At 45.2% G+C, this 25419-nt stretch overlaps 2 protein-coding genes across 3 annotated transcripts in view; one reads left to right on the top strand and one right to left on the bottom strand.

Moving 5' to 3' along the window:
- Nucleotides 1-4230, top strand: part of LOC134355882 (laminin subunit beta-3-like) — a 47759-nt gene extending 43529 nt beyond the window's left edge. The window contains exons 22-23 of the mRNA XM_063066408.1: nt 1742-1892; nt 3780-4230. Coding sequence (XP_062922478.1) covers nt 1742-1892; nt 3780-3919 — 291 coding nt within the window. The 3' untranslated portion in view covers nt 3920-4230. The remainder of the gene's footprint in view (nt 1-1741; nt 1893-3779) is intronic.
- A 2137-nt stretch (nt 4231-6367) lies between these two features.
- The window catches only part of LOC134355379 (calcium/calmodulin-dependent protein kinase type 1D-like), a 31444-nt gene continuing 12392 nt past the window's right edge, over nt 6368-25419 (bottom strand). The window contains exons 7-12 of one of the 2 annotated variants that reach the window (XM_063065172.1): nt 23789-23901; nt 23147-23225; nt 20241-20328; nt 17486-17892; nt 15245-15377; nt 6368-10464 (exon numbers count right to left, since the gene is read on the bottom strand). In XM_063065172.1, the coding sequence (XP_062921242.1) occupies nt 15287-15377; nt 17486-17892; nt 20241-20328; nt 23147-23225; nt 23789-23901 (778 nt within the window). In that variant the 3' untranslated portion in view covers nt 6368-10464; nt 15245-15286. The remainder of the gene's footprint in view (nt 10465-15244; nt 15378-17485; nt 17893-20240; nt 20329-23146; nt 23226-23788; nt 23902-25419) is intronic. The other variant, XR_010020058.1, reaches the window with a different exon arrangement.

Here is a 25419-nt window from a genome sequence, read left to right as displayed (position 1 = left end):
ACGCGTTGTCTGTTGTAATCTCATCACACATTTGCACTGCAAGATCCCACAGCCGGCTGACTGGTCATCAGCTGCCAGTCTGCTGTCTTCTGGAGGTGTTACTTTGAAGTTGTATAAGACATTGTTGAGGCCTAATTTGGAGGCTCGGGTGCAGTTCTGGTCACCTACCTGCAGGAAAGATGTGAATAATGTCGAAATGGTGCAGTGAAAATGTACAAGGGTGTTACTGGACTTGAGGACCCGAGTTATAGGGAAAGATTGAACAGATTAGAACTTTATTCCCTGGAGTGTAGGAGAATGAGGGGAGATTTTATAGACGTAAACAAAATTATGAGGGTTATAGAAAGGGTAAATGGGTCGCAGCGTGGAGATGTGTCTCTACCAAAGGAGTTGTAAGGTGCTCCTTCTCTCCGCTAGCCTGCAGGTCACCCTTGGGCAAGGTGTAGCATTTCCTCAGCCACCAATGCCCCAGGGTCACGAGAAGCCACAGGAACATGTGGTGGACGGTCGTACGAGCAGCTGGTGCAGATCACAAGTCCTGATTATGCGACCACTGACACCAGGCAGACAATCTCTGAGGAGTATGGACAATGGCTGGGGTCACCCGTCTTGTAAAGACACTGCCCAGAAGAAGGCAGTGGCGAACCACTTCTGTAGGAAAAACTTGCCAGGAACAATCACGGCCATAGAAAGACCTTGTTCACCCATGTCATATGACATGGCACATAATGATGATGTCATACAACATGGCACACAGTGATGATGAAATACAAGCAGACTTTTACCACTGAGGTTGGGAGAGACTAGATCTAGAGGTCATAGTTTAGCGGTGGAAGGAGAAGTATTTCAGGGGAGCCTAAGGAGAACTTGTTTACTCAGAGGGTGGTAAGAGAGTTGCAACGAGCTGGCGGCAAATGTTGGATGTGGGTTTGATTGTAACGTTTGAGAAGTTTGGATAGGTACATGGATGGGAGAAATGGGATATGGTCCAGGTTCAGTTCAATTGGACTAGGCAGAATATGAGTTCTCTCATGGTCCCAGAACACGTCCTATACAGTCAAGAAAGCTCCCTGGTGCCTGTACTTTCTAAGGAGGCTGAAGAGAGCTGGACTATGTACACCAGTACTCGCGACCTTCTACAGAGGCGCAGTGGAGAACATCCTAACAAGTGGCATCACAGCATGGCATGGAAACTGCACTGCGACAGGCAGGAAGGCTCGACAATGGGTAGTTTAAACTGCCCAACACATCACTGGCACCAGCCTACCCTCCATCAAGGACACAGATACAGAAAGGTGCCAGAAAGAGGCCAGCAACATCATGAACGATCCGACCCACACTGCTCATGGACTGATTGTCTCCCATCGGGGATGAGGCTATGTAGCATCCACGCCAGGACCACCAGACTCAAAAACAGTTCCTTCCACCAAGCTAATTCACCCATCCCACCAGCCCAACCACCACTACATACAGTGTCACTCTACCAGTCTATGTACAGTATATAACTGTTACTTGCACAATATGTTTTATAGGATTGCTTTTATCTTTAAATTTATTGGTTTTTATTGTGTTCTTTATGCTAATTGTGTTTTTGTGGATCTGGAGTAGCAATCAATTCGTTCTCCTTTACACTCGTGTTCTGGAGAATGACAAAGGAACCATCTTGCACAAATGTGTCGTGTGTGACACGGTACAGCAGCGTGTAAAATGTGTCACCATTTCCAATGCGTTCCTTCCCCAGGGTCTGAAACTTCTCCTTGCTGAGTATGAGAAACTTCGAAATAAGGTTCCAGAACCTCTCCCGCAGGACATAATGGACCGAGTCAATCGGATTAAAGTTGAGGCTGGACAGTGTCTTAAAAAGTATGAGGATTTAATGGCAAAGATTAAAGGTAAGTAACTGGCTGTCCTTTATCATGAAATTGGATGAATATTTATGGAGGGGATGTGCCAGGAGAGTGTCCAATGGTGGAGAAAGGCTGTGTTGTGAATTCCACTCTGGTGTACTGGGAACCAATGGCAGAGTTCAGTTTGCTCCAGGCTGTTGTCTAGTGAAGCCACCTCTCCTCTTTGGAGGCAGGTCAGCACCCATCTGCTCCTGTTCTAATTCCAACCAGTTCCTAGGTGGGGCAAAAGATCCAGAGAGAGGAGGTCAGACTCTCCTCTTAATACCAGAGGGGCAGAATGTCAAATGGGCTTCGGCAGGCTGAGTGTGGGTGGCACATGGTCACTGAGACCTCACCATTGGGAAGGGCAATCTCGTGTCTGATACTCACTTTTCCTGCATTGGTGTCTCAGTTTTTTCATGCCATCTTTGGTGCCAAGGAGATTTTGAATGGAGACTATGTGATGCTGAGGCTTTATAAGGCATTGGTCAGACAACACTTGGAGTGTTGGAGCAATTTTGGGTCCTTATCTAAGAAAGGATGTGCTGGGATTGGGGAGGAGTGCAAAGAAAGTTCACAAAACTTATCCCAGAAGTGAAAGGGTTAATGTATAAGGGCCACTTGAAGGCTCGCTGGAGTTTAGAAGAGTGGCTGATTTATATTCCCTCTCAACCCGATTCTCATGCCTTCTGCCCGTAACCTCTGACGCCCTTACTAATCAAGAGCTCAGCCACCTCCGCTTTAGGGGCGGCACGGTAGTGTAGTGGCTGGCATAAAACTTTACGGTAACAGCGACCCAGGTTCAATTCCCACTGCTGAATGTGAGGAGTTTGTACGTTCTCCCTGTGACTGTGTGGTTTCCTCCGGGTGCTCTGGTTTCCTCCCACAATCCACCGGTTGGTAAGTTAATTGGTGATCGTAAATTGTCTCATGCTTAGGCTAAAGTTAAATTGGGGTTGCTGGGTGGTGCATCTCGGAGGGTCATTGTGCACTGTATCTCCATTAATAAATAAATATACCCAGTAACTTGGCCTCCAAGTGGCAATGAATTCCACAGATTCACCATGCTCTGGCTAAAGAAATTCCTCCTCAGTTCAGTTCACGTAAACACAGGAGTCTGCAGGGACTGCAGGGGTGTGGATCGTGTGCAAGCAGAAGAAGATCAGTTTAATTTGCACTGTGGTCAGCACAGATGTTGTGGGCTGAAGGGCCTGGTGCTGTACTGTTCTGAGTTCTATGAAATTAAGTTGGGTTCCATACTGTGAAGCAGCGAATTGTATGGTCAGTAAAGTGAAGGCCATGGGGCACTGTCCATTAAACAAAACATTGAATATGATAGGGAAACACCAGACAGGATTGTGTGAGGAATGTCGGGAAGAGGAGTCAATAGAACATGTAGTTCTGTGTTGCAGGAAGTATGGGATACAGAGAGAGATGATGAGAATTAATCTAAGGGAATTGGGGGTGCAGGAATCACATTAAAAGGGTTGCTGGGCATGGGTGAGAGAGCACAGGTCAGGGTTAAGGGGTACAGGGTATTTTTTATAGGATATGACGGATAAGCAGGAATAGGGTACTAGGATGGCCAAAGATGGGAGGATAAGGTGTAGGTTAGAGAGAGAGAAAGAGTGTGTGTGTGTGTGTGAGAGAGAGAGAGAGAGAGATTGGGTGAAAGGATTTAGAATGTAAGTCTATTGCACACTTTGGAGCAGAAGGTGGCAGTAATGAACCATTAAGCTGGGTGCCAACCGCCATAAAACAAGACAGAGGAGAAGAAGAAAGTGAAGGCTATGCTTACAATGGTTTACCTTGTCCAGTTGACGTTGCGGTGTCTCGTACAGTGGCCCTTGTTCGGAATCTTTTGATGACGCTGTGAATGTGCTTTCATTTTAGGAACCGAACAGAGACTTGCACAGGGAGCCAAGCAACTGGAGAGCAAGTCTGCACAGCTAGAAGATCATCAGAATAAAGTAGCCAAGATCAAGGAGTATATTGAATCTCAAGCACGGTACTACAGACAATGCACACCATAACGCTACATGGACATCGCGTGAGGCTTGCTGAAGAGCTTCTTTGTTTCTGAAGATTCAAAATTCAGATTAGGGTTTGGAATACGAGACTCTGACTTTGCTTTATTCAAAAATAACTTTGTCCCAAGCAGTTTTTTTTTAAAAAAAACATCCATCGTGAATATTTTCATTCTCACTTGCATTTCTCCACTTTTTTTTAACTGGAATGTGTTCAATTTTGTTTTGTGGGTAGCAAATGAAAAGCTTTCTATTGGAAGCTAATTACACAGTGTTGTATTAACTTATTAAAATGCAATAAATTTAAAACAATCAGCTTTTCAGTAGATGGAGCGAAAGCCCTGGTTTACTTGTCGAGTTCACTTCCTGAAGCAATGGTGGTGTTTGGGGTCATCATCTTGTGCTGTGATTGTTCCTGGCAAATCTTTCTAGACAAGTGGTTTGCCATTGCCACCTTCTGGGCAGTGTGGGGTAACTGAGATGTTTCCATGTTGAACCACTGCTTCTCATTTGATGTTGAGTGATGGCAGAGGATCAGGTGAGTCAGTCAGTCTGAATTAATTCCTATGCCTGTGTACACATTGGTGTCTAACACCCTCTCCACAGAACATTAGGGACTGCTTATGAATGTTGATCAGGTGGTGGGAATGGGCCAGCAGTTTTCATGGAGAAAGTATTACACTAGTCCCACCTCCTCTGAGAGAGTAAGTTCAAATTTATTGTCACTCAGCCACATATATACAGCCAAACAAAACACTGTTCCTTCAGGACCAAGATGCAAAACATGGTACGTATGGTCACACACAACATACAACACATATCATTACAATACCACATACTGTCACAGAGTAATATTCTCACAAGTCCCTGAGTGTCATGGCCTGAAGGTTGAACGTGCACAGGATGTTGTCCTGGAGCCAAGTTTCTGCAAGAACAATCATGTGGCAGTTACTCATCTCGGGCCGGGTCAGTGAAGAGGGAGGCAATCTAGCTTGTCTTCCAGGGAGCGAATACAGGAGAGTAGCACTGACGGGAGAACCACCCAGCAGGGCCCAGACCCCAGAAGCAGCATGGATTCCAGTATCCCCACCATGCCTCTGTACCCTCCCTCACCTCCTCCCCTGGGTGGCTGCAACTGGCAACACTGTGGTATGAGGGCTTGGTCCATGCAACAACCCAAGACCACTCAGCTCCTCTGCCATCGGTCTCGCCAATGAATTAATGAACCAGACTTTCAGTATTTTGTATTACCAATGTCCAACAGGATCTTGTGATCACAAGAAAAATGTTTAAAGACAAACATTTGCACTATTTGTCAGACCCAGAGAAGCCACTGTGACTGTGTGCCGCCATCTTACCAGAATAAGCTAATGATTTTGCAACCTTTATTCTAGGTGGATTTTTTTTCGTAGATCTTCTATCCCACCGGTGCCCTGAGACAACATTTTTGGTCCATTTGTTGTGGAAAAGTTGCTGTTAAATTGGAAAGAGTGCAGAAAAGATTTACAAGGATGTTGCCAGTGCTCGAGAGAGAAATTGGACAGGCTAGGACGCTTTCCCCCCTTGGAAAATTGGAGAGTGAGGGGTGATCTTACAGAGGTGCATAATATATCATGAGGGGTGTAGATAGGGTGAATGCTCCCAGGGTTCGGCAAACAAGAACTAGAGGAGGTAGGTTTAAGACGAGAGAGAAGATGTTTGATAGGAAGCTAATGGACAACTTTTTCCACACAGAGGGTGATCTGTATCAACAACTTGTGGGCAGGGAAGGAGGCATCTCCCACTCAGGGATAATATGCTGTCCAGGCTGCTAAAAGTCACTGATGTGTTGGGACACTGAAGAGAACTGGAATGATTCATATTGTGTCAACTGTTTCAGGACAAAAACAATTTCAAAGTCTCTTGGCCCGAAACACTGACTGTTCTGTTCATTCCTCTCCATATATTTCTGCCTCACTTGCTGAGTTCCTCCAGCATTTTGTGTGTGTTGCTCTGAATTTTCCAGCTTCTGCAGAATCTCTTGTGTCTTGTAAACCTGACCTGGCTTTCACAAGGCAAAAGAATATTCAATACAACCTTCCTCCTTCAAACAATAAATGGTGTCCAGAAGCAAGCAGAATGACTTGCCATGGCATAGGGATTAGAGCGGTGCTTTACAGCAATCAGCGATTCAATGCCTGCTGCTGTCTGTAAGGAGTTTGTATGTTCTCCCCATGACCACGTGGGTTTCCTCCAGGTGCTCTGGTTTCCTCCCACAGTCCAAAGGCGTACGGGTTAGGGCTAGTAGGCTGTGGGCACGCAATGTTGGTGCCAGAAGTGTGCTAACATTTGTGGGCTGCCCCCAGCACATCCTCGGACTGTGTTGGTCATCGATGCAAATGATGAATGTTTCAATGTACATGTAATCTAATCCAATGAACACACAGAAACTTGAAGCAAATGTCATCACACAGACTTTAATCTTTATATCTACAGAAACATTTCTCAGAAGCGATTTTGGTAATTTTGTTCAACACAATGCAACTGGAAGGCGAAACGTACTTCACTTTGAGTTTTCAAATGCAGTTTTAAGAGAAAATTAAAACCGATGCTCAGATTTAAAGGGCATCACCAGGCAGAGACAACGGCAAGGTCTCTCAACCATCCACCATCACCAGCTCGGAAGCTGAGCGCCTCGATTAGCGAGGGTTTGATTTATCGTTAGCCGGATCAGGTGAATGCCTCCATGATAAATGGAGACATTCACAATATGCAACACTTGGTGTTGAGGCCAATAAATTCCACTTTAGTCTCAACCAACCACAAGACTCTCTTCCACATATTTACAGTATCTTCTAAATGATACTTTGCAAAGTGCTTACAGGAAAACTTATGCTTTTCTTAGCGATATGTGTGATGTAAATCTAATTCTATGCATCAGCTGGGTTGCGCCATCCCAACTATAAATTATGGTGGAGGTAACATCATGCTATGGGGACGCTGTTCAACAGCAGGGACTGGAAATCTGGTTAGGATTGACGGGAAGATGAATGCTGCTAAATACAGATAGATCCTGAATAAAAACCTGTTGGCCTCTGCCAGAAAGCTTAAACTGGGGAGAAAGTTCATCTTTCAGCAGGATAACAACCCAAAGCACACTGTCAGAGTGGCTTCAAATGAAGAAAATTGCTGTCCTTGAGTGGCCCAGTTAGAGCCCAGACCTTAACCCAATCAAACACCTCTGGCAAGACCCTAAGATTGCTGTCCACTGCTGCTCCCCAACTAACCTGGCACAGCCTGAGCAATTTCACAAGGAGGAATTAGCAAATTTTGCTCCATCATGTTGTGCAAAGCTAACTGAGATTTATCCAGAAAGACTACTGGCAGTAGCAGATGCAAGAGGAGGTTCAACTACTCACTGAGCAAGCGGGGGGGGGGGGGGGTGAATACTTTTGAACTGCTGACATGTCCTGTGGAAAAAATAGAGCATGTGATTTGGAAATAAAAATTCTCAGTTAAATCCCTGTTTGTAATGGGGGCTGGATACTTTTATAAGACACTGTATGCAAAACCTTCCAGCTGAATCCAAATATAAGTTATATGAGGAGCCTCTACACAGCTACTCACCCACCAAATTAATGCATAGCTTTAAAAACCAAAAAGATAGAACAAAATCCCTTGAATTTTAGAAATTCTGGTGTGGAGCAAAGATGTGCAAATCCTGTAAACCTGAGTCAAAAACTGAATACAAGTCAAAGTCTGCAGATTCTAGAAACCTGAAATAAAAACAGAGAATACAGATAAAATGTCTGCAGATTCTGGAAACCTGAGACAAAAACTGTGAATACAAATCAAAGTCTGCAGATTCTGGAAACCTGAAATAAAAATAATACAAGTAAATAAACCGCAGATTCTAGTAACCAGAAGCAAAAACAGAGAATACATATAGAAAGCTGCAAATTCTAGAAACCTGAAATAAAAATGGTGCTGGAAACACACAGACAGACAGCATCTTGTAAATAGAAACAATTAACACTTCAGGGCCAGAGACACGGTGAGTCATCAACTCAGTTTTCCTTTCCATAATAAAATGCAAAGTTGGAAACACTGAGCATTTTGGACAGAACCTACAGTGAAACAGAGTCAACATTTCAGGTCAATGGCCATTGTCAGAACGGTGGTCTATCCCGAGTTCCTCTCTAAATTTCAATTCATTAACTGGAAGCTAGGGCTCGGGCTTGGGCTTTTCTCTTTGGAGTGAAAACGAATGAACGGTGACTTGATAGAGGTGTATAAGATGATAAGAAGCATAGATCGAGTGGACAGCCAGAGACCTTTCCCCAGGGGAAATGGCGAATGCCAGAGGGCATAATATTAGAACGTTTGGTGGGGGGGGGGTGGTGGCGGTGTCAGAGATGGGCTTTTCGCACAGAGAGAGTTGGGTGTCTGGAATGCACTGCCTGGGTGGTGGTAGAGGCAGAAACATTAGAGGCATTACTTTTAGATTGGCACATGGATGATAGAAACATGGAGTGCTGTATGGGAGGGAAGGATTAGATTGATCTTAGAGTAGGTTTAAAGATTGGCAGGACATGGTGCACCGAAGGACCTGTATTGTGCTTAAACGTTCTATGTACTATGGAAGCTGAGAAAGGAAGCAGGAGCTGTTGGCCACACAGTTGATTCTCTTCCTCAGATCCACCATTGGTCCAATCCCCATATTGCCTACCTGACTACCTTACGAAGCAATGCAGACACATGAACTAGCTCTTAAACTCACAGAACAGTTTTGGTCATCTACATACGGGAAAGACGTAAGACTGAAAGAGTACAGAGAAAATTTACAACCTTGTTGCTGGGACCGGAGGACCTGGGTTACAAGTAAAGATTGAATAGGTTAGAACTTCATTCCTTCGGATGTAGAAGATTGAGGGGAGATTTGATAGAAGTATACAAAATTATGAGGGGTATAGATAGGGTAAACGCAAGCAGGCTTTTTCCACTGAGGTTGGGTGGGACTGCAACTTGAGGTCATGGGTTAAGGATGAAAGGTGAAAAGTTTAAGCTAAACATGAGCGGAAATTTCTTCACTCAGAGGATCTTGAATGCATGCAAGCTCAATTTCAATGTTTAAGAAATGTTTGGATAGGTACCTGGATGGGAGGGCTATGGAGGGGTGCCAGCTGACAGGAGTAGGCAGCTTAAATGGTTCAGCATGGACTAGATGGGCCAAAGGGCCTGTTTCTGTGCTGAACTTTTCTAGGACCATGATGTTAGGAGCCCCTACACAGCTATTCACCATCCAAATTAATGCACAGCTTTGAAAGCCAACAAGATAGAACAAAATCCTTTGAGTTTTACAAATGGAGCCTGCTGGTGTGGAGCAAAAAGCTGCAGCTTCTGGAAACCTGAAACAAAAACAGAAAATACAAAGGAAAAAAAATCTGCAGATTCTGGAAACCTGAAATATAAACAGAGTGTACAGGTAAAAATCCGCAGATTCCAAAAACCGAAGATGAAAACAAAAGACAAATAAATAAACCGCAGATTCTGAAAACCTGAAATAAAACAGCTGCTGGAAACACTCAGTGGGACAGGCAGCATCTTGGCTCTATGTTCTGTGGAAGCAGAGAGAGAGGAAGCAGGAGCACTTGACTAAAGGCTGATTCTCTTCCTCAGATCCACTGTTGGTCCAATCCTCATGTTGCCCTCCTAGCTACCTTACAAAGCAACACAGGAACATAGAACTCACAGAATACACAAGGATTGTGTCATTTAACAGACCCTTACCAGAGCCAAATGTAGGGATTCACAAAGTTAGTCCGCAAAGCCTACAAAAACATTATCTCCTGCGATTATACTAGATAGCTGAGACGCACCTGTCAGTCCTGCTTTGCACTTCCACTTCATAGTTATGACAGTACGGTAATTCTTTTGTGTGGGAGGAACACGATCCCTGAAACAGCTTTGCTGCCCTTTCTAAGTAAAGTGGGCAGCCCTGACGTTCTCTCGAGCTGTGATCACGAGCTCAAGGACAAAGTTTAGAGGAGAGTTGAAGGTCAGACTCCCAGTAATCACCTAAAGACTTGAGGAGATGGACCTATTCTACCCATAATATTACCTCTGCAAAGTCCAGCAAGTCCGAGTCCCTAATTAAACCAAACCTCTCAACAGCTGTGGGAGGCTATACAAATTGCTCGACATCCACTAGCTTATACAGAATTCCACATAAACTGACTATGTCATTAATTAAAAACAACCTACAAAAGCCAAACATGTTATTTGAGCATAATTATTCACTTCTGCCATTTAATGCATAATTTGAAAATCTAAAACCATACTGCCTATGGTCAACAATAAGTTCAAATGGACTTAAGTATTTGCATTGGGTCCAGTCTTGTCTGCTGTCTATCCTCTCCAATCCAATCCTTACTTCCACGGTGCAGGTTTCTCACTCAGACCAGGAGGATCAGTAACAATGAAGACCCCATGGCGTGGTTAAATTTCTCGTCCCTCAGTTCTGGTCAGTTCTCCATGTCAACCAGATGTTACCGAGCATCTGTCCATTCAGCCTGAAATAGGGAATAATCTTTGCTTAATGAATAAAACATCAGTGTGCTCACACAAAAGTTCAAAGTAAAGTTTATTATCAGAGTACATACATGTCACCACATACAACCCTGAGATTCTTTCTCTGCGAGAATACTTAACAAATCTATAGAACAGTAACTGTAAACATCAGGAACTATTAACTGCAGACAAACTGTGCAAATGGAGATATAAATAAGTAGCAATAAATAACAAGCATGATAAAACAATATAACTGAGTCCTTAACTGCATGTAATTATCCCCTTTTGTTCAAGAACCTCATGGTTTAGACGTAGTAACTATTCCTGAACCTGGAGGTGCGAGTCCCTAGACACCTGTACCTTCTACATGATGGCAGCAGTGAGAAGAGAGCATGGCCTGGGTGGTGAGGATCTTTGATGACGGATGCTGCTTTTCTACAGCAATGTTTCATGTAGATGTGCTCAATGGTTGGAAGGGCTTTACCTGTGATGTACTAGGCCGAATTCACTACCTTTTGCAGGACTTTCCATCAAAGACATTGGTGTTTCCATACTGGGCCGTAATGCAGCTGGCCAGCACACTTTCCACCACACATCTATAGAGGTTTGCCAAGGTTTCTGATGACATGTCGAATCTCCGCAGACTTCTGAGGAAGTAGGAGCACTGTTGTGCTTTCTTTGCAATTATATTTACATAATGGGTCCAGGACAGGTCTTCTGGGATACTGACCTCCAGGAATTTAAAGATACTGACCCTCTCCACCCCTGACCCTCCGATGATTACTGGACCTCTGGTTTCCCCCTCCTGAAATCTATAATCAGTTCCTCCGTCTCGTTGACATTGAGTGAGAGGTTGCAAGTGGATGACTTAGCATTAAGGAGAAATGTTTCCAGTTCACGGAGCCGGGGCCCTTCAAGTTCAGGTTCGTTGTAAACTCATTGTATATACAGTATATACAACCAAATAAGCCAATGATCCTGTAGACCACAGTGCACCACTAAATGTACATCACACACAGCACATAAAACAAAGTATTACCAGAAATAATCAAGTATCATTCAAAATGCATGTGGTGCACAGCACAGGTGAACAGTAAACAGCTCACTGTCCAAGTGGCGAGATCTCGGTGGTGTCAAGGTATTCATTAGTCTCACAGTCTGAGGGAAGAAGCTGTTCCCAGTCTGGCAGTTCTAGTCCTGATGCTCCTGTACCTCCTTCCTGGTGGTAGTGGGTCAAAGAGATTGTGGGGTGGGTGGTAGGAATCATCTACAATGGGGTATGGATCCATATCTTCGTGCCCTTCATACACAACACCTGGTAAATGTTACAAATAGGGAGGAGGGAGACCCCGGTAATCCTCTCTGCAGATTTTACTATCCTCTGTAGGGTCTTGCACGATGCCTTAAAGTTTCCGTACCACACAATGATGCAGCCAGACAGGACACTCTTGACAAAGTGCTCAATTTATCACCTTACCCAACAGAAAGGCTATGCCTTTAAATAAGATCAGCTGAATTCAGAGCCACCTTGTAATGTAGCATTGTGTCCGAACTGGCAGAGAGTGCCAAAGCAACCCCTTAGTTACTGACGAAGTCCTGACGAAGGGTCTCGGCCTGAAACGTCGACTGTACCTCTTCCTAGAGATGCTGCCTGGCCTGCTGCGTTCATCAGCAACTTTGATGTGTGTCCCTTGGTTACTGACTAACAAGAGCATTGTCCAGGAAAGTCACCCCCTTCTGGAGGGCACGTAGGTAAGAACGGATGATAAATACAGATCTGGACAGAGAAAACCAGATTCCAAATAATAAACCAATGTGTTCCCCTCTGTGTCTCTGTTACCCCTGGTGTTATGTTATCCCCTGTGTCTCTGTTACCCCTGGTGTTATGTTATCCCCTGTGTCTCTGTTCCTCCTGCTGTTATGAATGTACTAAATAAAGTGGATGTGAAGAGGATGTTTCTAATAATGGTGAAATTTAGCACCAGAGCACACAGCCTTAGAATACACGGACGACCCTTTAGTGCCGAGCTGAAGTGCAACTTCTTTACCTAGAAGGTGGTAAACCTGCGGAATCCACTGCCACAGATTGTTGTGGAAGCCACGTCACTGGGAGGCACAGTAACAGTCAGTAGCACAACGTTTTACAGTACAGGCGACCCTGGTTCAATTCCCATCACTGCCTATAAGGGGTTTGTACGTTCTCCCCGTGACCGTGTGGGTTTCCTCCGGGTGCCCTGGTTTCCTCCCCTGTCCAGACAGGCCAGTTGGTAGGTTAATTGGTCATTGTAAATTGTACCGTGATTTGGCTAAGGGTTAAATCGGGGGATTGCTGGGCAGTGTAGCCTTAAGGGCCTCAATAAATTTTGCTGTATCTCATTAAATAAATAAATATTTCAAATGGAGATTGATAGGTTCTTGATTAGTAAGGGTGACAACGATTACAGGGAGAAGGCAGGAGAAAGGGAAAAATGAATCAGCCAGTAAATGCTTCAGTTCTGCTTCGAAGTTTTATGATGTCGTCCCCATGTCTCTGTTCTCCTTGTTGTTCACCCTTCCCCTTTCTGGCATCATGTTGTCGTCTCATTAATTAAGCCAATTATTATGTTAATGGGCTCCTTCAGGAAACAACAATAAAGAAAAATACAAATATATGCCTTCTGAATAAAGGTCAAAGTTGGGGTGAAAGTTGAAATATCTAGAAATAAATATTATCCATCAGAGGTTGAAATGTTTACACAGGGAATTGTACCTCACAAATACAACATGATCTCTTTTACGTACAGGTAGTATTAAGCAGGGATTATGGTTTAATATGCTGAAGACTCACAAGCATCTCATGTAATCAACTGACAGATATTCTGTCAGTCCACGGCCTCCTCTATTGCAAGGATGAGACCACAGTCAGGTTGGAGGAGCAACACCTTATATTCCGTCTGGGTAGCCTCCAACCTGATGGCATGAATATCGATTTCTCGAACTTCCAGTAACTGCTCCCTCTCCTTCATTATTCCCCATTCCTGTTTCCCTCTCTCATCTTATCTCCTTACCTGCTCATCACTTCTCTCTGGTGTTCCCTTTCTTCCATAGTCTTCTGTCCTCTCCTGTCAGATTCCCCCTCCTCCAGCCCTTTGTTTCTTTGACCGATCAAATCCCAACTCTTTACCCTTCTCCAGTTTCACCTACCACCTTCTATCTTTCCTCCCCTCCCCAGAACTTCTTATTCTGACTTCTCCCCTTCTTGTCCAGTCCTGACAAAGGGTCTTGGCCTGAAATGACAACTGTTTACTCTTTTCCACATATGCTAGCTGGCCTGCTGAGTTCCCCCAGCATTTTGTGTGTGTGTTGCTATGGAATTCCAGCATCTGCAGATTTTCTTGTGTTTGTGAGAGATACTCTGAGTGTATGTAGTTTGCAGTTTGTAGCCATGTGACGATTTCATCATCTAACTGAATGGAGACTGCAGAAGTGTGCAGGAACTCTGGAGAAACTCAGCAGGTCGAGCAGCATCTGTGGGGGAAGAAGCTCAACGGTTCAGGATGAGACCCTGCATCAGGATTTGATGCTCCAGATTACAGCGTCAGTCATCTTTCATTTCTCCAATTGTGCAGGGGTACCGGATCACAGAGAGCAGCTTTCACGATCAAAGACACGAGTGCAGAAACTATGAAGTTCCTGCTGGTTTCACAACGTAATGACGATGATGGTTTCACCGACATTTCAGTTACAAAACCCAGGCCATCGAATCTCAGCACTGTTTTTGGGAATAACCACAGCAAGGAACAGTAAACAGATCATATCACCAGTGTTAAAATAACTCTTCCCCTTAATGAGGTGAAACTCAACTATTGAAAGACAGAATGGTGGACTGCAATCTCAGCATACATTGAGAAACTGGCTCAGTGTGGTACAGTAAATAGATTGTTCCACACAATTTCCTTCACATAAACCTGTTTGAACCAGGAATTAAAAACAGACTCCCTACTGTTGACATCAATATAGTCAAGGGGTCTATCACTGAGGACATCTTCAAGAGGCAGTTCCCATCACTAAGGACCCTCACCAACCAGGACATGACCTCTTCTCATTCCTACCATTGGGAAAGAGGTACAGGAGTCTGAAGACACACACTCGATAATTTAGAAACAGCTTCTTCCTCTCTGCCATTAATTTTCTGAAATGTCCGTGAACCCATGAACACAACCTCCTTATTCCTTTTTAAATGAACTAATTATTTATTTTTGCCATTTATAGTAATTTTTTATGCCTTTGCACCATACTGCTGCCGCAAAAGAGATTTCACATCAAGCAAGTCAATGTTTCAACTTGTAAGAGATGTTTGGATAGGTACATGGATGGGAGGGGTACGGAGGCTATGGTCACAGTGCAGGTCAATGGGAGTAGGCTGTTTAAATAGCTTGGCATGGACTAGATGGGCTGAAGGGCCTGTTTCTGTGCTGTACTTTTCTCTGACTAAGTCTTTCCCACTTCAGAAACCTCCTCACACAGGTTTCAAACTATCATCATTGGATTCAACAGGGAAAGTATCATATATAGAGTAAAATATAGAATATAATATCTGACTACAGGTGGGCCAGAGTCCTCCAACACCAACCTCAGGGAAGTTGAAGAGAGCCAAAACTTCACTGAGGAACGTTGGTCAGTCCTGGCGTCCAAGCTGAACCGGACTACAGGGAGGTCAGTTGAACCATCCTTACCCACTCATTCCGCTGGCTTCAGGAATGAGACAGTTGTGTTTGCCCTCCCTCACGCACCGCGTCTCACCTTCGATCACTCACTGGTCCGTGAAGCCACCGTGTCCGAGAGTCACATCAGTAAGCACACTCCCGTCTGCCTGACCTCAACACGTTCGATGCTGTTCCATCCCTTCAGCTTCATACCTTGGCAGGGAGCTGACCTGTTTGAAAGGTGAAGCTGTAAATGATTCTCGAAAACAGTTCAAATACTCCATAGTTTGTGCCTTTTGCATACTGGCTGAACTCCAAGGTGGTGCAGTCTTTCATTGATTCTGTTATTAATTATTATCATTATTATTAAGGTTATTATTCTATTATGGATTTATTGAGCATACCCACAAGAAAATCATCAATCTCAGGGTTGCATATGGTGATATATATATATAAACAAACACACACACACACACATACTTCGGTAATAAATTTACTTTGAACTTTGAACATTTCAATACACTAATTTATGTTAGTTATAAGGAACCGGCGGATAAACTTGGGGTGTTTTTCTCTGGAGCGTCAGAGGTAGAGGCTCTGATTCCCAACTTGGGAAAAAGTCTTTGACTCTCTACTCTGTACCTCTCATAATTATATAAATTAGTAAAAAGTCTCTTCCCCAGGGTAGAAATGTCAAATACCAGAGGGAATAGCTTTAAGGTGAGGGGGGGGAAGCTCAAATGAGATTTTCATGACGACCTGTATGTCCCCCCACAGACAGTGGTGGGTTGGGGTTGGTGTTGGTGATTGAAACTGATCAGGATTTATCACAAAAAAAACTGAGAACTACTTTACAAGGTATACAACACTATGAGGGGTATTGGTAGGGGTAAATGCAAGCAGGCTTTTTCCACTGAGGTTGGGCGGGACTGCAGCTAAGAGGTCACGGGTTAAGGGTGAAAGGTGAGAAGTTTAAGGGGAACATGAGGGGAAACTTCTTCACTCAGAGGGTCATGAGAGTGTGGAACAAGCTGCCAGCGCAAGTGGTGCATATGAGCTCGATTCAACATTTAGGAGAATTTTTGACAGGTACATGGATGGTAGGGATATGGAGGGCTATGGTTCTGGTGCAGCTTAAGTGGTTTGGCATGGACTAGATGAGATAAAGGGCCTGTTTCTGTTCTGTACTTTTCTATGACTCTAATTTACCATGACCAATTAACCTACTATCTGGTACATCTTTGGAATGTAGGAGGAAACCAGAGCACCTGGTTTACAATTTACAATGATCAATCAAACCCAATCTTACACCATTAAAAATAAATTCTGCTTTCCTATTTCTTGTACAAAGTGGAAAGCATCAACCTTTTTCCACATTATCTTCTATGTTCTATCTTCTTCATTGCTCATTCACTCACAGAGTCACATTGCACAGAAACAGGCCCTTCGGCCCAACTGGACCATACTGACCAAGATGACCCAATCCCCTTGCCACTTTCGTACACCTCTGGACTCACAATCCAACCAAATTTAATTTAATATCCCACCTTGCTCAAATATAACTAATATTCTGAAAACATTTGAATAATTAATGAACAGTCCATGCTTCGCTTTATTTCCTCAAATCCCATGCCAGAAAATAAAGTTATAGAGTCATAGCGAAGTACAGCACAGAAACAGGCCCTTTGGCCCATCTAGTCCGTGATGAATTATAAAAACAGCCTGGTCCCACTGACCTGCACCCTCCACACCCCTCCCATCCATGCACCTATCCAAACTTCTCTTAAATATTCTTCTCTTAAATCACATCCACGGCTTGTGCTGGCAGCTCGTTCCACACTCTCACCACCCTCTGAGTGAAATTTTCCCTCATTTCCCCTTAAACTTTTCACCTTTCACCCTTAACCCATGACCTCTAGTTGTAGTCCCACCCAACCTCAGTGGAAAAAGCCTGCTTGCATTTACCCTATCTGTAGCCCTCATAATTTGGTATACATCGATCAAATCTCCTGTCATTCTTCTGCGCTCCAGGGAACGAAGTCCTAATTTGTTCAACATTTCCCTATAACGGGTCAAGTCCTGGAAACACCCTTGTGAGTTTTGTCTGTTCTCTTTCAATGAGAAGCGATACTACATAGCTACCTCTCTGGGGTGTGGGAGAAGGTGACACCAGGGTGCAGAAACCTCCTCGGGAGAAACAAACCCACCAAACTGCCAGCACACAAGTTGGAGCTTGTGTCTCAGGCCAGGACCAGGTGATTTCACACACTTCTACAATAATGAGAGAAATTGACCTCAAAGGAGCCCCTCCAAATTCCTTGATGCGCCAGCTACGTACATGTCTCGAGTACCGGCTTCAGTTGGCCCAGGAGATCCGGTTGCGCGGTCTCCGTCCTCCAGTGCTCCCGTCAGCAGGTCCTCACGTGCTACACAGCTGATGAGTGTGTCCTTCTCGGGTGAGACGTCCGGCTCCCGACCTGCGATCCATGCCTCCCCACTCACTCCCCGATGAAGAGGCGCTTTTGGAACAAGGTCTGCAGTCAAGTTCCCGCTGTCCTCCTGGCTGTTGGTCAGAAGGCTCGGAGCAGAATGTTGTCTGACTCTTGTCTGTTGCAACTCCTTGAAGGTGTCTGCAGAAGCCAGCTTGGAGTCTCCTTGATTGCAGTTGGAATTGGCCACCCTCTGATCTGAAGCTGAATGCAGTTTCTGAATGTGCTGAACTATTAGGGTAGCATTGATTACCCGCTGTATGAGAGAGAGGGAGGGAGGGAGAGAGAAAGAGAAAGAAAGAGTGGTGGGGAAAGAGGGAGAGAGACAGATGGGGGGAAAGAGAGAGTGAGAAACCAGAGAGGAAAGAGAGAGATGGGGAGGGACAGGGAGGGAGAAAGAGAAAGAAAGAGTGGTGGAGAGAGAGGGAGAGAGAGAAATGGGGAGGGAAAAGAGAGAGATGGGGAGGGGAAAGAGAGAGAAGGAAAGGGAGCAGAAGGAGAGAAAGACAGGGAAGGGGAGGGAGGGAGAGAGAGAAACAGACAGATAGTGATAGACAGACAGCGATAGACAGAGAGACAGGGAGAGGCAAAACAGAAAGAGAGAGGGAGAGATAAAGATAGAGAGATAGAGACATAGATGGAGATGTGGAGAGAGGGTTGCAGAGGAGGAGAGAGACACAGAGAGTGGGAGAGCGACAGAGAGAGTGGGAGCGAGAGGGACACAGAGAGATGATGTACTGATTTAATTTGCATGAACAGTAGATACAAGTTATACACTCTACCTCAGTACATATGACAATAATAAACCAATTCCAATTTCTTTTCCAACTCCAGTCTCTGAGAAAGGTGCAAGTTTGGAGCCGGGAGAGGGATGGGACAAGGTCAGTCACCCTCTGGGTCACACAGTGGGACTGAGGGTCACAGAAAGGATGGAGTCAAGGATGTGTCCAGTCCAGGGTATATTGGTAGAATATCTGTGGCAAGGGGGTGGGAATGTTCGTTAGACCCTCAGATAAACGAGCAGAATTAGCAGCATCGAGCCTGCCCCACCGTTCAGTCATGGCTGAGTGAATAATGGCGACACTGGAGTGTAGCAGTCAACGTCACTCACTATAGCAGCTCCTATCACCAATCAGGGATCCATTCCCATTACTGTGTCCAAAGAGTTTTTCTGCTTTCCCTGTGACAATGCAGATTTCCTCCGGATGCTCCAGTTTCCTCCCACGTGCCGAAGTCGTACGGGTTAGGGTACTAAGCTGTGAGCACGCTATGTTGGCACTGGAAGTGTGACGACACTTGCAGGCTGCCCTCAGACAGAGGATAACACATTTCAACACATTTCACCGTATGTTTTGACGTACATATGACAGATAAAGCTCATCTTTAATATTTAATTTTTTTAACCCCATTCTCCTGCCTTCTCCCTGTAACCCTTAATCAACTTGCCATTGGGAACCTATCAAACTCTGCTCTGAATATATCCAATGACTTGGCCTCCACAGCCGTCTGTGACAATGAATTCCACAGATTCACCACCCTCTGGCTGAAGAAATTCCTCCTCATCTCTGTTCCATACGACCCCCACTCATGGAAACATCCTCTCCATGTCTATTCTATCCAGGCTTGTCAGTGAGTGGCAGATTTCAGTGAGATTCTCCATTGAACGGGGGCTGGCTCATGCCCTGGGGATGACCACAGTTCTCTCCTCCCCTGGGCTGACAGGGTGTTGCAGCTCGCCCTTCCCCCGAAGACCTGTTGATGGGCGAGTGACCCCGGGCACTCCCAGTCACACCTCTATGGCCCCCACACCCAATCCCACGGCAGATTCCGGCTTCCCGCATCCACACTGTACCATCGAGGGACTATGTTCCACCAGGAGCTAAGGGCTCAAGGAGAAGACGACCCACACTCAAGTACCTCCCATCAAAGCAGAACATGTCTGTCTCTACCACACCTTCTGGCAGAGGTTCCTGACTCAAAACTCTGGGAAAACAGGCATACTTCCTCAACCACCCTCTAATCCAACTACCTTCTAATTTTTCCCCATTCTGATTTCCTTCCCATTCTCTTCTGGTAATATAACTTACAGCATTTTCTTCCTCATCCTCCCTTTCTCTTTCTGCATTCTCCATTCTGGTTCCCCTGTTCCCCCTTCCCTTCTCCTCACCTGCCCCTCACCTCCCTCTGGTGTCCCTCCTCCTTTCCTTTCTCCCATGATCTACTCTCCTCTCCGATCAGATTCCTTCTTCTTCAGCCCTTTGCCTTTTTCATCTATCACCTCCCAACTTCTCACTTCATCCCCCCCCACTGCTTCCTCACCCACCTACCTCCTGGTCTCACCTGTCAGCTGCCAGTTTGAACTCCTTTCTTCCACCTTCTTATTCTGGCTTCTTCCCCCTTCCTTCCCAGTCCTGAGGAGTGTTCCTGGCCTGAAACGCTGACTGTTAATTCCTCTCCACAGACGCTACCTGGCCTGCTGAGCTTCTCCAGCATGTTGTGCGTGTTGCTCTGGATTCATTTACCAGGCACACGAAGCCCCGGACACTGCCAGCGTCAGCCAGCCCACAGAAGAGGCAGGACCAACACCAGTTCTGAAAGACTCACCTTCCACGTCCTCCTGGCAAAGTTCTTGGTGAGCTGCAAGCTGACGGAGCGGAAGATGTTGCGCAGTGGGGCGCGGTACTCTGAAATCCTGCGCAGACAGAGGTTAAAGGGAAGCCCACAGAGCAGCAGGTTAGTAAAGGCTTCCAAGAAGTGCTAGCAACTACGGATTCAGATTCAGAAGTATTTATCACACATACATTAAAATATATAGCAAAATGTCTCATTTGCGTTAACAACCATGGCATCTAAAGATGTGTTGGGATCAGCCCGCAAGTGTTGACACACGGTCCAGCACCTGGTATTGGGACAGAGAACTTAACGATATGGTGTCATGGCCCTTTAATCGTTGTCAATAAAACAAAAGAGCTGGGCATTGACTTCAGGAAGGGGTGGAGGAAGAGTGGTGCATGTGCTGCTGTCTACATCAATGGGATTGAACTTGAGACGGTTGAGAGCTTCCAGTTCCTATGTGTGAACATCACCAGTTACCCATCCCGGGCCAAGCAGTAGACACCACAGTCACGAAAGCCCACCAACAGCTCTACTTCTTCAGGAGGTTAAAGAAATTTGGCATGCCTCCGTCGGCCTTGCCCATTTTTAATCGATGCACCATAGAAAGCACCCTATCTGAGATGCATCGTGAGAAGGTGGCACTGTGGAGCAGTGGGTAGCGACGCTGCCTCACAGCCCCAGAGACCAGGGTACAATCCCAGCCTCCGGCACTGTCTGGGTACGTGGAGTTTGCACATTCTCCCTGTGACCGCCTGAGTGTTCTCTGAGAGCTCCCGTGTCCTCCTATGTCCCAATGACGTGCTGGCCAGTAAGTTAGTTGACTGTTGTAAGTTGTCCCCTAATGTGTAGGGCAAGGGGTAGGTTCTGTGGGAGTGTGGGAGAATAAAATGGGGGTGACTGTTAATGGATGGGTGATGTCCATTATAAATCTCTCCCATCTCCACTCTAGATAACTGTGTGAAAACTGGAGATGATTAGACTGTTTTTTAAAATAAAAGTCAACAGTATTGAAATAAAACCATAGACTATTTTCTAAATGGTGGGGGGGGGGGGAAATTCAAAAATCCAAGCTGCAAGGAAACTTGGAAAGCCTTGTGTAGGGTTCCCTACAGGTCAATTTGCAGATTGAGTTGGTAGCGAGAAAAGCAAATGCAAAGTTAGCATTCGTTTTGATACAACTAGAACATGGAAGCAAGGAGTTATGGGCATGTCACGCGGGTATAACAACCCCGCGGCGGTCGCAGGCAGCAGCAGTTGTTTCGTTTGATCTTCGGATTTGTTTCTGCCGCTACACATTGTGATGCGTCTTCTGCGTTAACAACCAACATACCCACCCAAGGACATGCTGGGGACAGCCCGCAAGGGTTGCCTCATATTCCAGCGCCAACGATACTCAGCAGAACAACACAGAACACAACAAGCAAACAGAAGCCCCAATCCTCCCTCTCATCCACACTTACACCACCCTCTGACCCCAGCTCCATATCACTTTATGAATTGTAGATCAGTAGGATTACATTTACACGGAGGTGCTTAGGGAAGCAGTGGGACATGTCATAGAGTCATCGAAAAATACAGCACAGGAACAGGCCTTTTGGCCCATCTAGTCCATGCCAAAATCAGTTCAACTGCCTTCTCCCATCGACCTGCACTGGGACCAAAGCCCTCCATACCCCTCCCATCCGTGTACCTATCATGCTTCGCTTAAACGTTGAAATCACTTGTGCTGGCAGCTCATTCCACCCCCTGAGTGAAGAAGTTTCCCCCTCATGTTCCCCTTAAACATTTTACCTTTCACCCTTAACCCGTGACCTCTAGTTGTAGTCCCATCCAATCTTTGTGGAAAAAGCCTGCTTGCTTTTATCCTATTTACACCTCTCATAATTTTGTATACCTCCGTCAAATGTCCTCTCAATCTTCTAAAATAAAATGTCCTAACCTATTTAATCTCTCCTTATAACTCAGATCCTGCAGACCCAGCAACATCCTTGTAAATTTTCTCTGTATTCTTTCAAACCTTATTTACATCTTTCCTCTAGGTAGGTGACCAAAACTGCACACAACACTTCAAATTAGGCCTCACCAAAGTCCTACACAACTTCAACCTAACATCCCATCTCTTGTAGTCAATACTTTGACTTATGAAGGCCAATGTGCCAAAAGCTTTCTTTATGGCCCTCCCTACCTGTGACACCATTTCAATGAATTATGGACCTGTATTCCCTGATCCCTCTGTCCCATCTCACTCCTCAGTGCCCTCCTTTCACAGTGACTAGTTAGCATAATAAACACGTAACATAGAATACACGGCTCCTACACCTTGTATATTTTGAAGTGCACGTAACAAATAAACTTGAATCTTGAATTTTGAGTTCAATTATTTGGTCTTCCCCAACAAGTTTCTAATTGCTTCCAGAGACGAAGGGACTGCAGGTGCTGGAATCCGGAGTGAAAGAACAACCTGTCTCCCATCCACTACATAATGTACTGGGTGGGCACAGGAGTACATTCAGCCAGAGACTCATTCCACCGAGATGCAGCATTGAACGTCATAGGAAGTCATTCCTGCCTGTGGCCATCAAACTTTACAACTCCTCCCTTGGAGGGTCAGACACCCTGAGCCAATAGGCTGGTCCTGGACTTATTTCCTGGCATAATTTACATATTACTATTTAATTATTTATGGTTTTATTACTATTTATTATTTATGGTGCAACTGTAACGGAAACCAATTTCCCTCAGGATCAATAAAGTCTGACTGTGACTGATGTGGATCTCACCAGAGACCAGCTAACACCTGAAGAGCTCACCTTGCAGTTTGGTTTTTGACTTTTCCTTCTGAATGTTAGTGACCGCTGACACTGAAAGAGCCCTGGTCTGACCGATGTACTCACCAGGGGTGGCGTAGAGCTTGCTCACAAGTGAACCGTTTCTTCGGGTCTTTCTCCAGCAAGTGACGGATAAAACTTTTTGCTGTTTGAGGAAAAAACAGAGCAAGTTTAAACTGAAAGCATTTTCACGCAGATTTCACATTCACCTTTGAGGCTAATTTGGGAAAATCCTTCACCAGCTGAAAGCCCCTGGTAAACTGCTCCGGAGAGCAGGCAGGCGGTGGAATTCAGAGCTCCCATGAATGTAAAGAGCGAGCTGTTCTGGAATTACTTAAATAAAGATTTGAATCGTGAAATGGCAGTTCAAACAAAAACATACTGTTGTCAATTTTAAACACAAGAGATTCTGCAGATGCTGGAAATCCAAAGTAACACACATAAAATGCTGGAGGAACTCAGCAGGTCAGGCAGCATCTATGGAGAGGAATAAACGGTCAAAGTTTTGAGCCAAAACCCATCATCAGAATAAGGGTCTCAGCCTAAAATGTCGGCTATCTATTCCTTTCCATAGATGCTGTTTGAACTGCTGAGCTCCTCCAGCATTTTGTGTGTTGCTCTGTTATTAATTTGTGAGCTTGACTCTGAACGTTGGTGTAACAGAAGTTTTGCAAGCGCAGAGATTTGATCAACGCTCGAGCGCATTACCCTGCTCTGAGATATTGTCCCAAAACGGAGCGTCAAATTCATAGTCAGCCTTCGAAATCCTAGCAAAGAGCTTTGAGTCAGTGTCCTCGTAGAAAGGAGGGTAACCACACAGCCTGCGGGAATAAAACATGAGTATTATTACAGGTCTTCTGGGGTGTGACCAATGACAGATACACCTCTGGTTCTGCACATTGTGTCAGGCTGCCAACTCTCCACTTAGACATAGGAGCAGAATAATTAGGCCATTCAACCTATCAGGTCTGCTCCACCATTCCATCATGGCTGATTTACTATCCCTCTTAACCCCATTCTCCTGCCTTCTCCCCATAACCCTTGATGCCCTGACTAATCAAGAACCTATCAACCTCCACTTTAACTATACCCATTGACTTGGCCTCCACAGCCATTTGTAGCTATGAATTCCACAGATTCACCACCCTCTGGCTAAATAAGCTCCTCATCTCTGTTCTAAAGAGACATCCTTATATCCTGATGCTGTGCCCTCTGGTCCTAGACCTCCCCCTTCTCCCCTCTCCCAACTATTAGAAACATCCTCTCCACTCCACTCTGTCTAGGCCTTTCAATATTTGATAGATATTAATGAGGTCATGGAGTCGTAGAAAAGTACAGCACAGAAACAGACCCTTCAACCCGTCTAGTTCATGCTGAATCATTTAAACAGCCTACTCCCATCAACCAGCACCGAGACCATAGCCCTCCATACCCCTACCACCTAGGTACCTATCCAAACTTCTCCTAAACATTGAAATTGAGCTCACATGCACCACTTGTGTTGGCAGCTCATTCCACACTCTCATAACTGTCTGCCCTCCGAGTGAAGAAATTTCCCCTCAAACATTTCACCTTTCACCCTTAAGCCATGACCTCTGGTTGTAGTCCCACCCAACTTCTGTGAAAAAAACCTAGTTGCATTTACCCTCTCTCTACCCCTCATAGTTCTGTATACCCCTATCACATCTTCTCTCTACCTTCTACATTCCAAGCAATACAGTCCTAACCTATTCAATCTTTCCTTATAATTCACGTCCTCCAGACCCAGCAACATCCTTGCAAATTTTCTCTGTGCTTTTTCAACCATATTTACATCTTTCCTGTAGCTAGGTGACAAAAACTGCACACAATACTCCAAGTTGATGGAGACAGACCTGAGAAGCAGAGGAACATCTGGAGAAGTTTCTGAAATGCCAGTTTGCTGCTGCTACTGTGCGATCGAGAATCTCTGGAGGGAAGGCCCCAAAATCCCCGGCTTTGCCTGCTGCTGGCGACCGAGGCTGAGGTTGAAACGTTTGGCAGAGATGGTGCTCGGTACTTGGTGTCGGTGGGCTGATCAGAGCTCAAAGTTTTCGGACGACTCAGAGTCGGACTGTGGTCGGGCATGGCAGGGAGAGTTTTCTTCCTTCTCCCATCTGCGTGAGATGTGGGACTTTCGAGAGACTTTGAACTTTTTTACTTTGCCATAGCCTGTTCTTCATCAAATTACGGTATTGTTGAACTGTTGTAACTATATGTTATAATTATGTGGTTTTTGTTAGTTTTTCAGTCTTGGTCTGTCCTGTGTTTCTGTGATATCACACCGGAGGAATATTGTATCATTTCTTAATGCATGCATT

The sequence above is a fragment of the Mobula hypostoma genome, chromosome 13, assembly GCF_963921235.1.
Source record: "Mobula hypostoma chromosome 13, sMobHyp1.1, whole genome shotgun sequence".
Lineage (NCBI taxonomy): Eukaryota > Metazoa > Chordata > Chondrichthyes > Myliobatiformes > Myliobatidae > Mobula > Mobula hypostoma.
The sequence above is the reverse complement of the archived record's forward strand: the minus strand, read 5'-3'. Positions and strand labels throughout refer to the sequence as shown.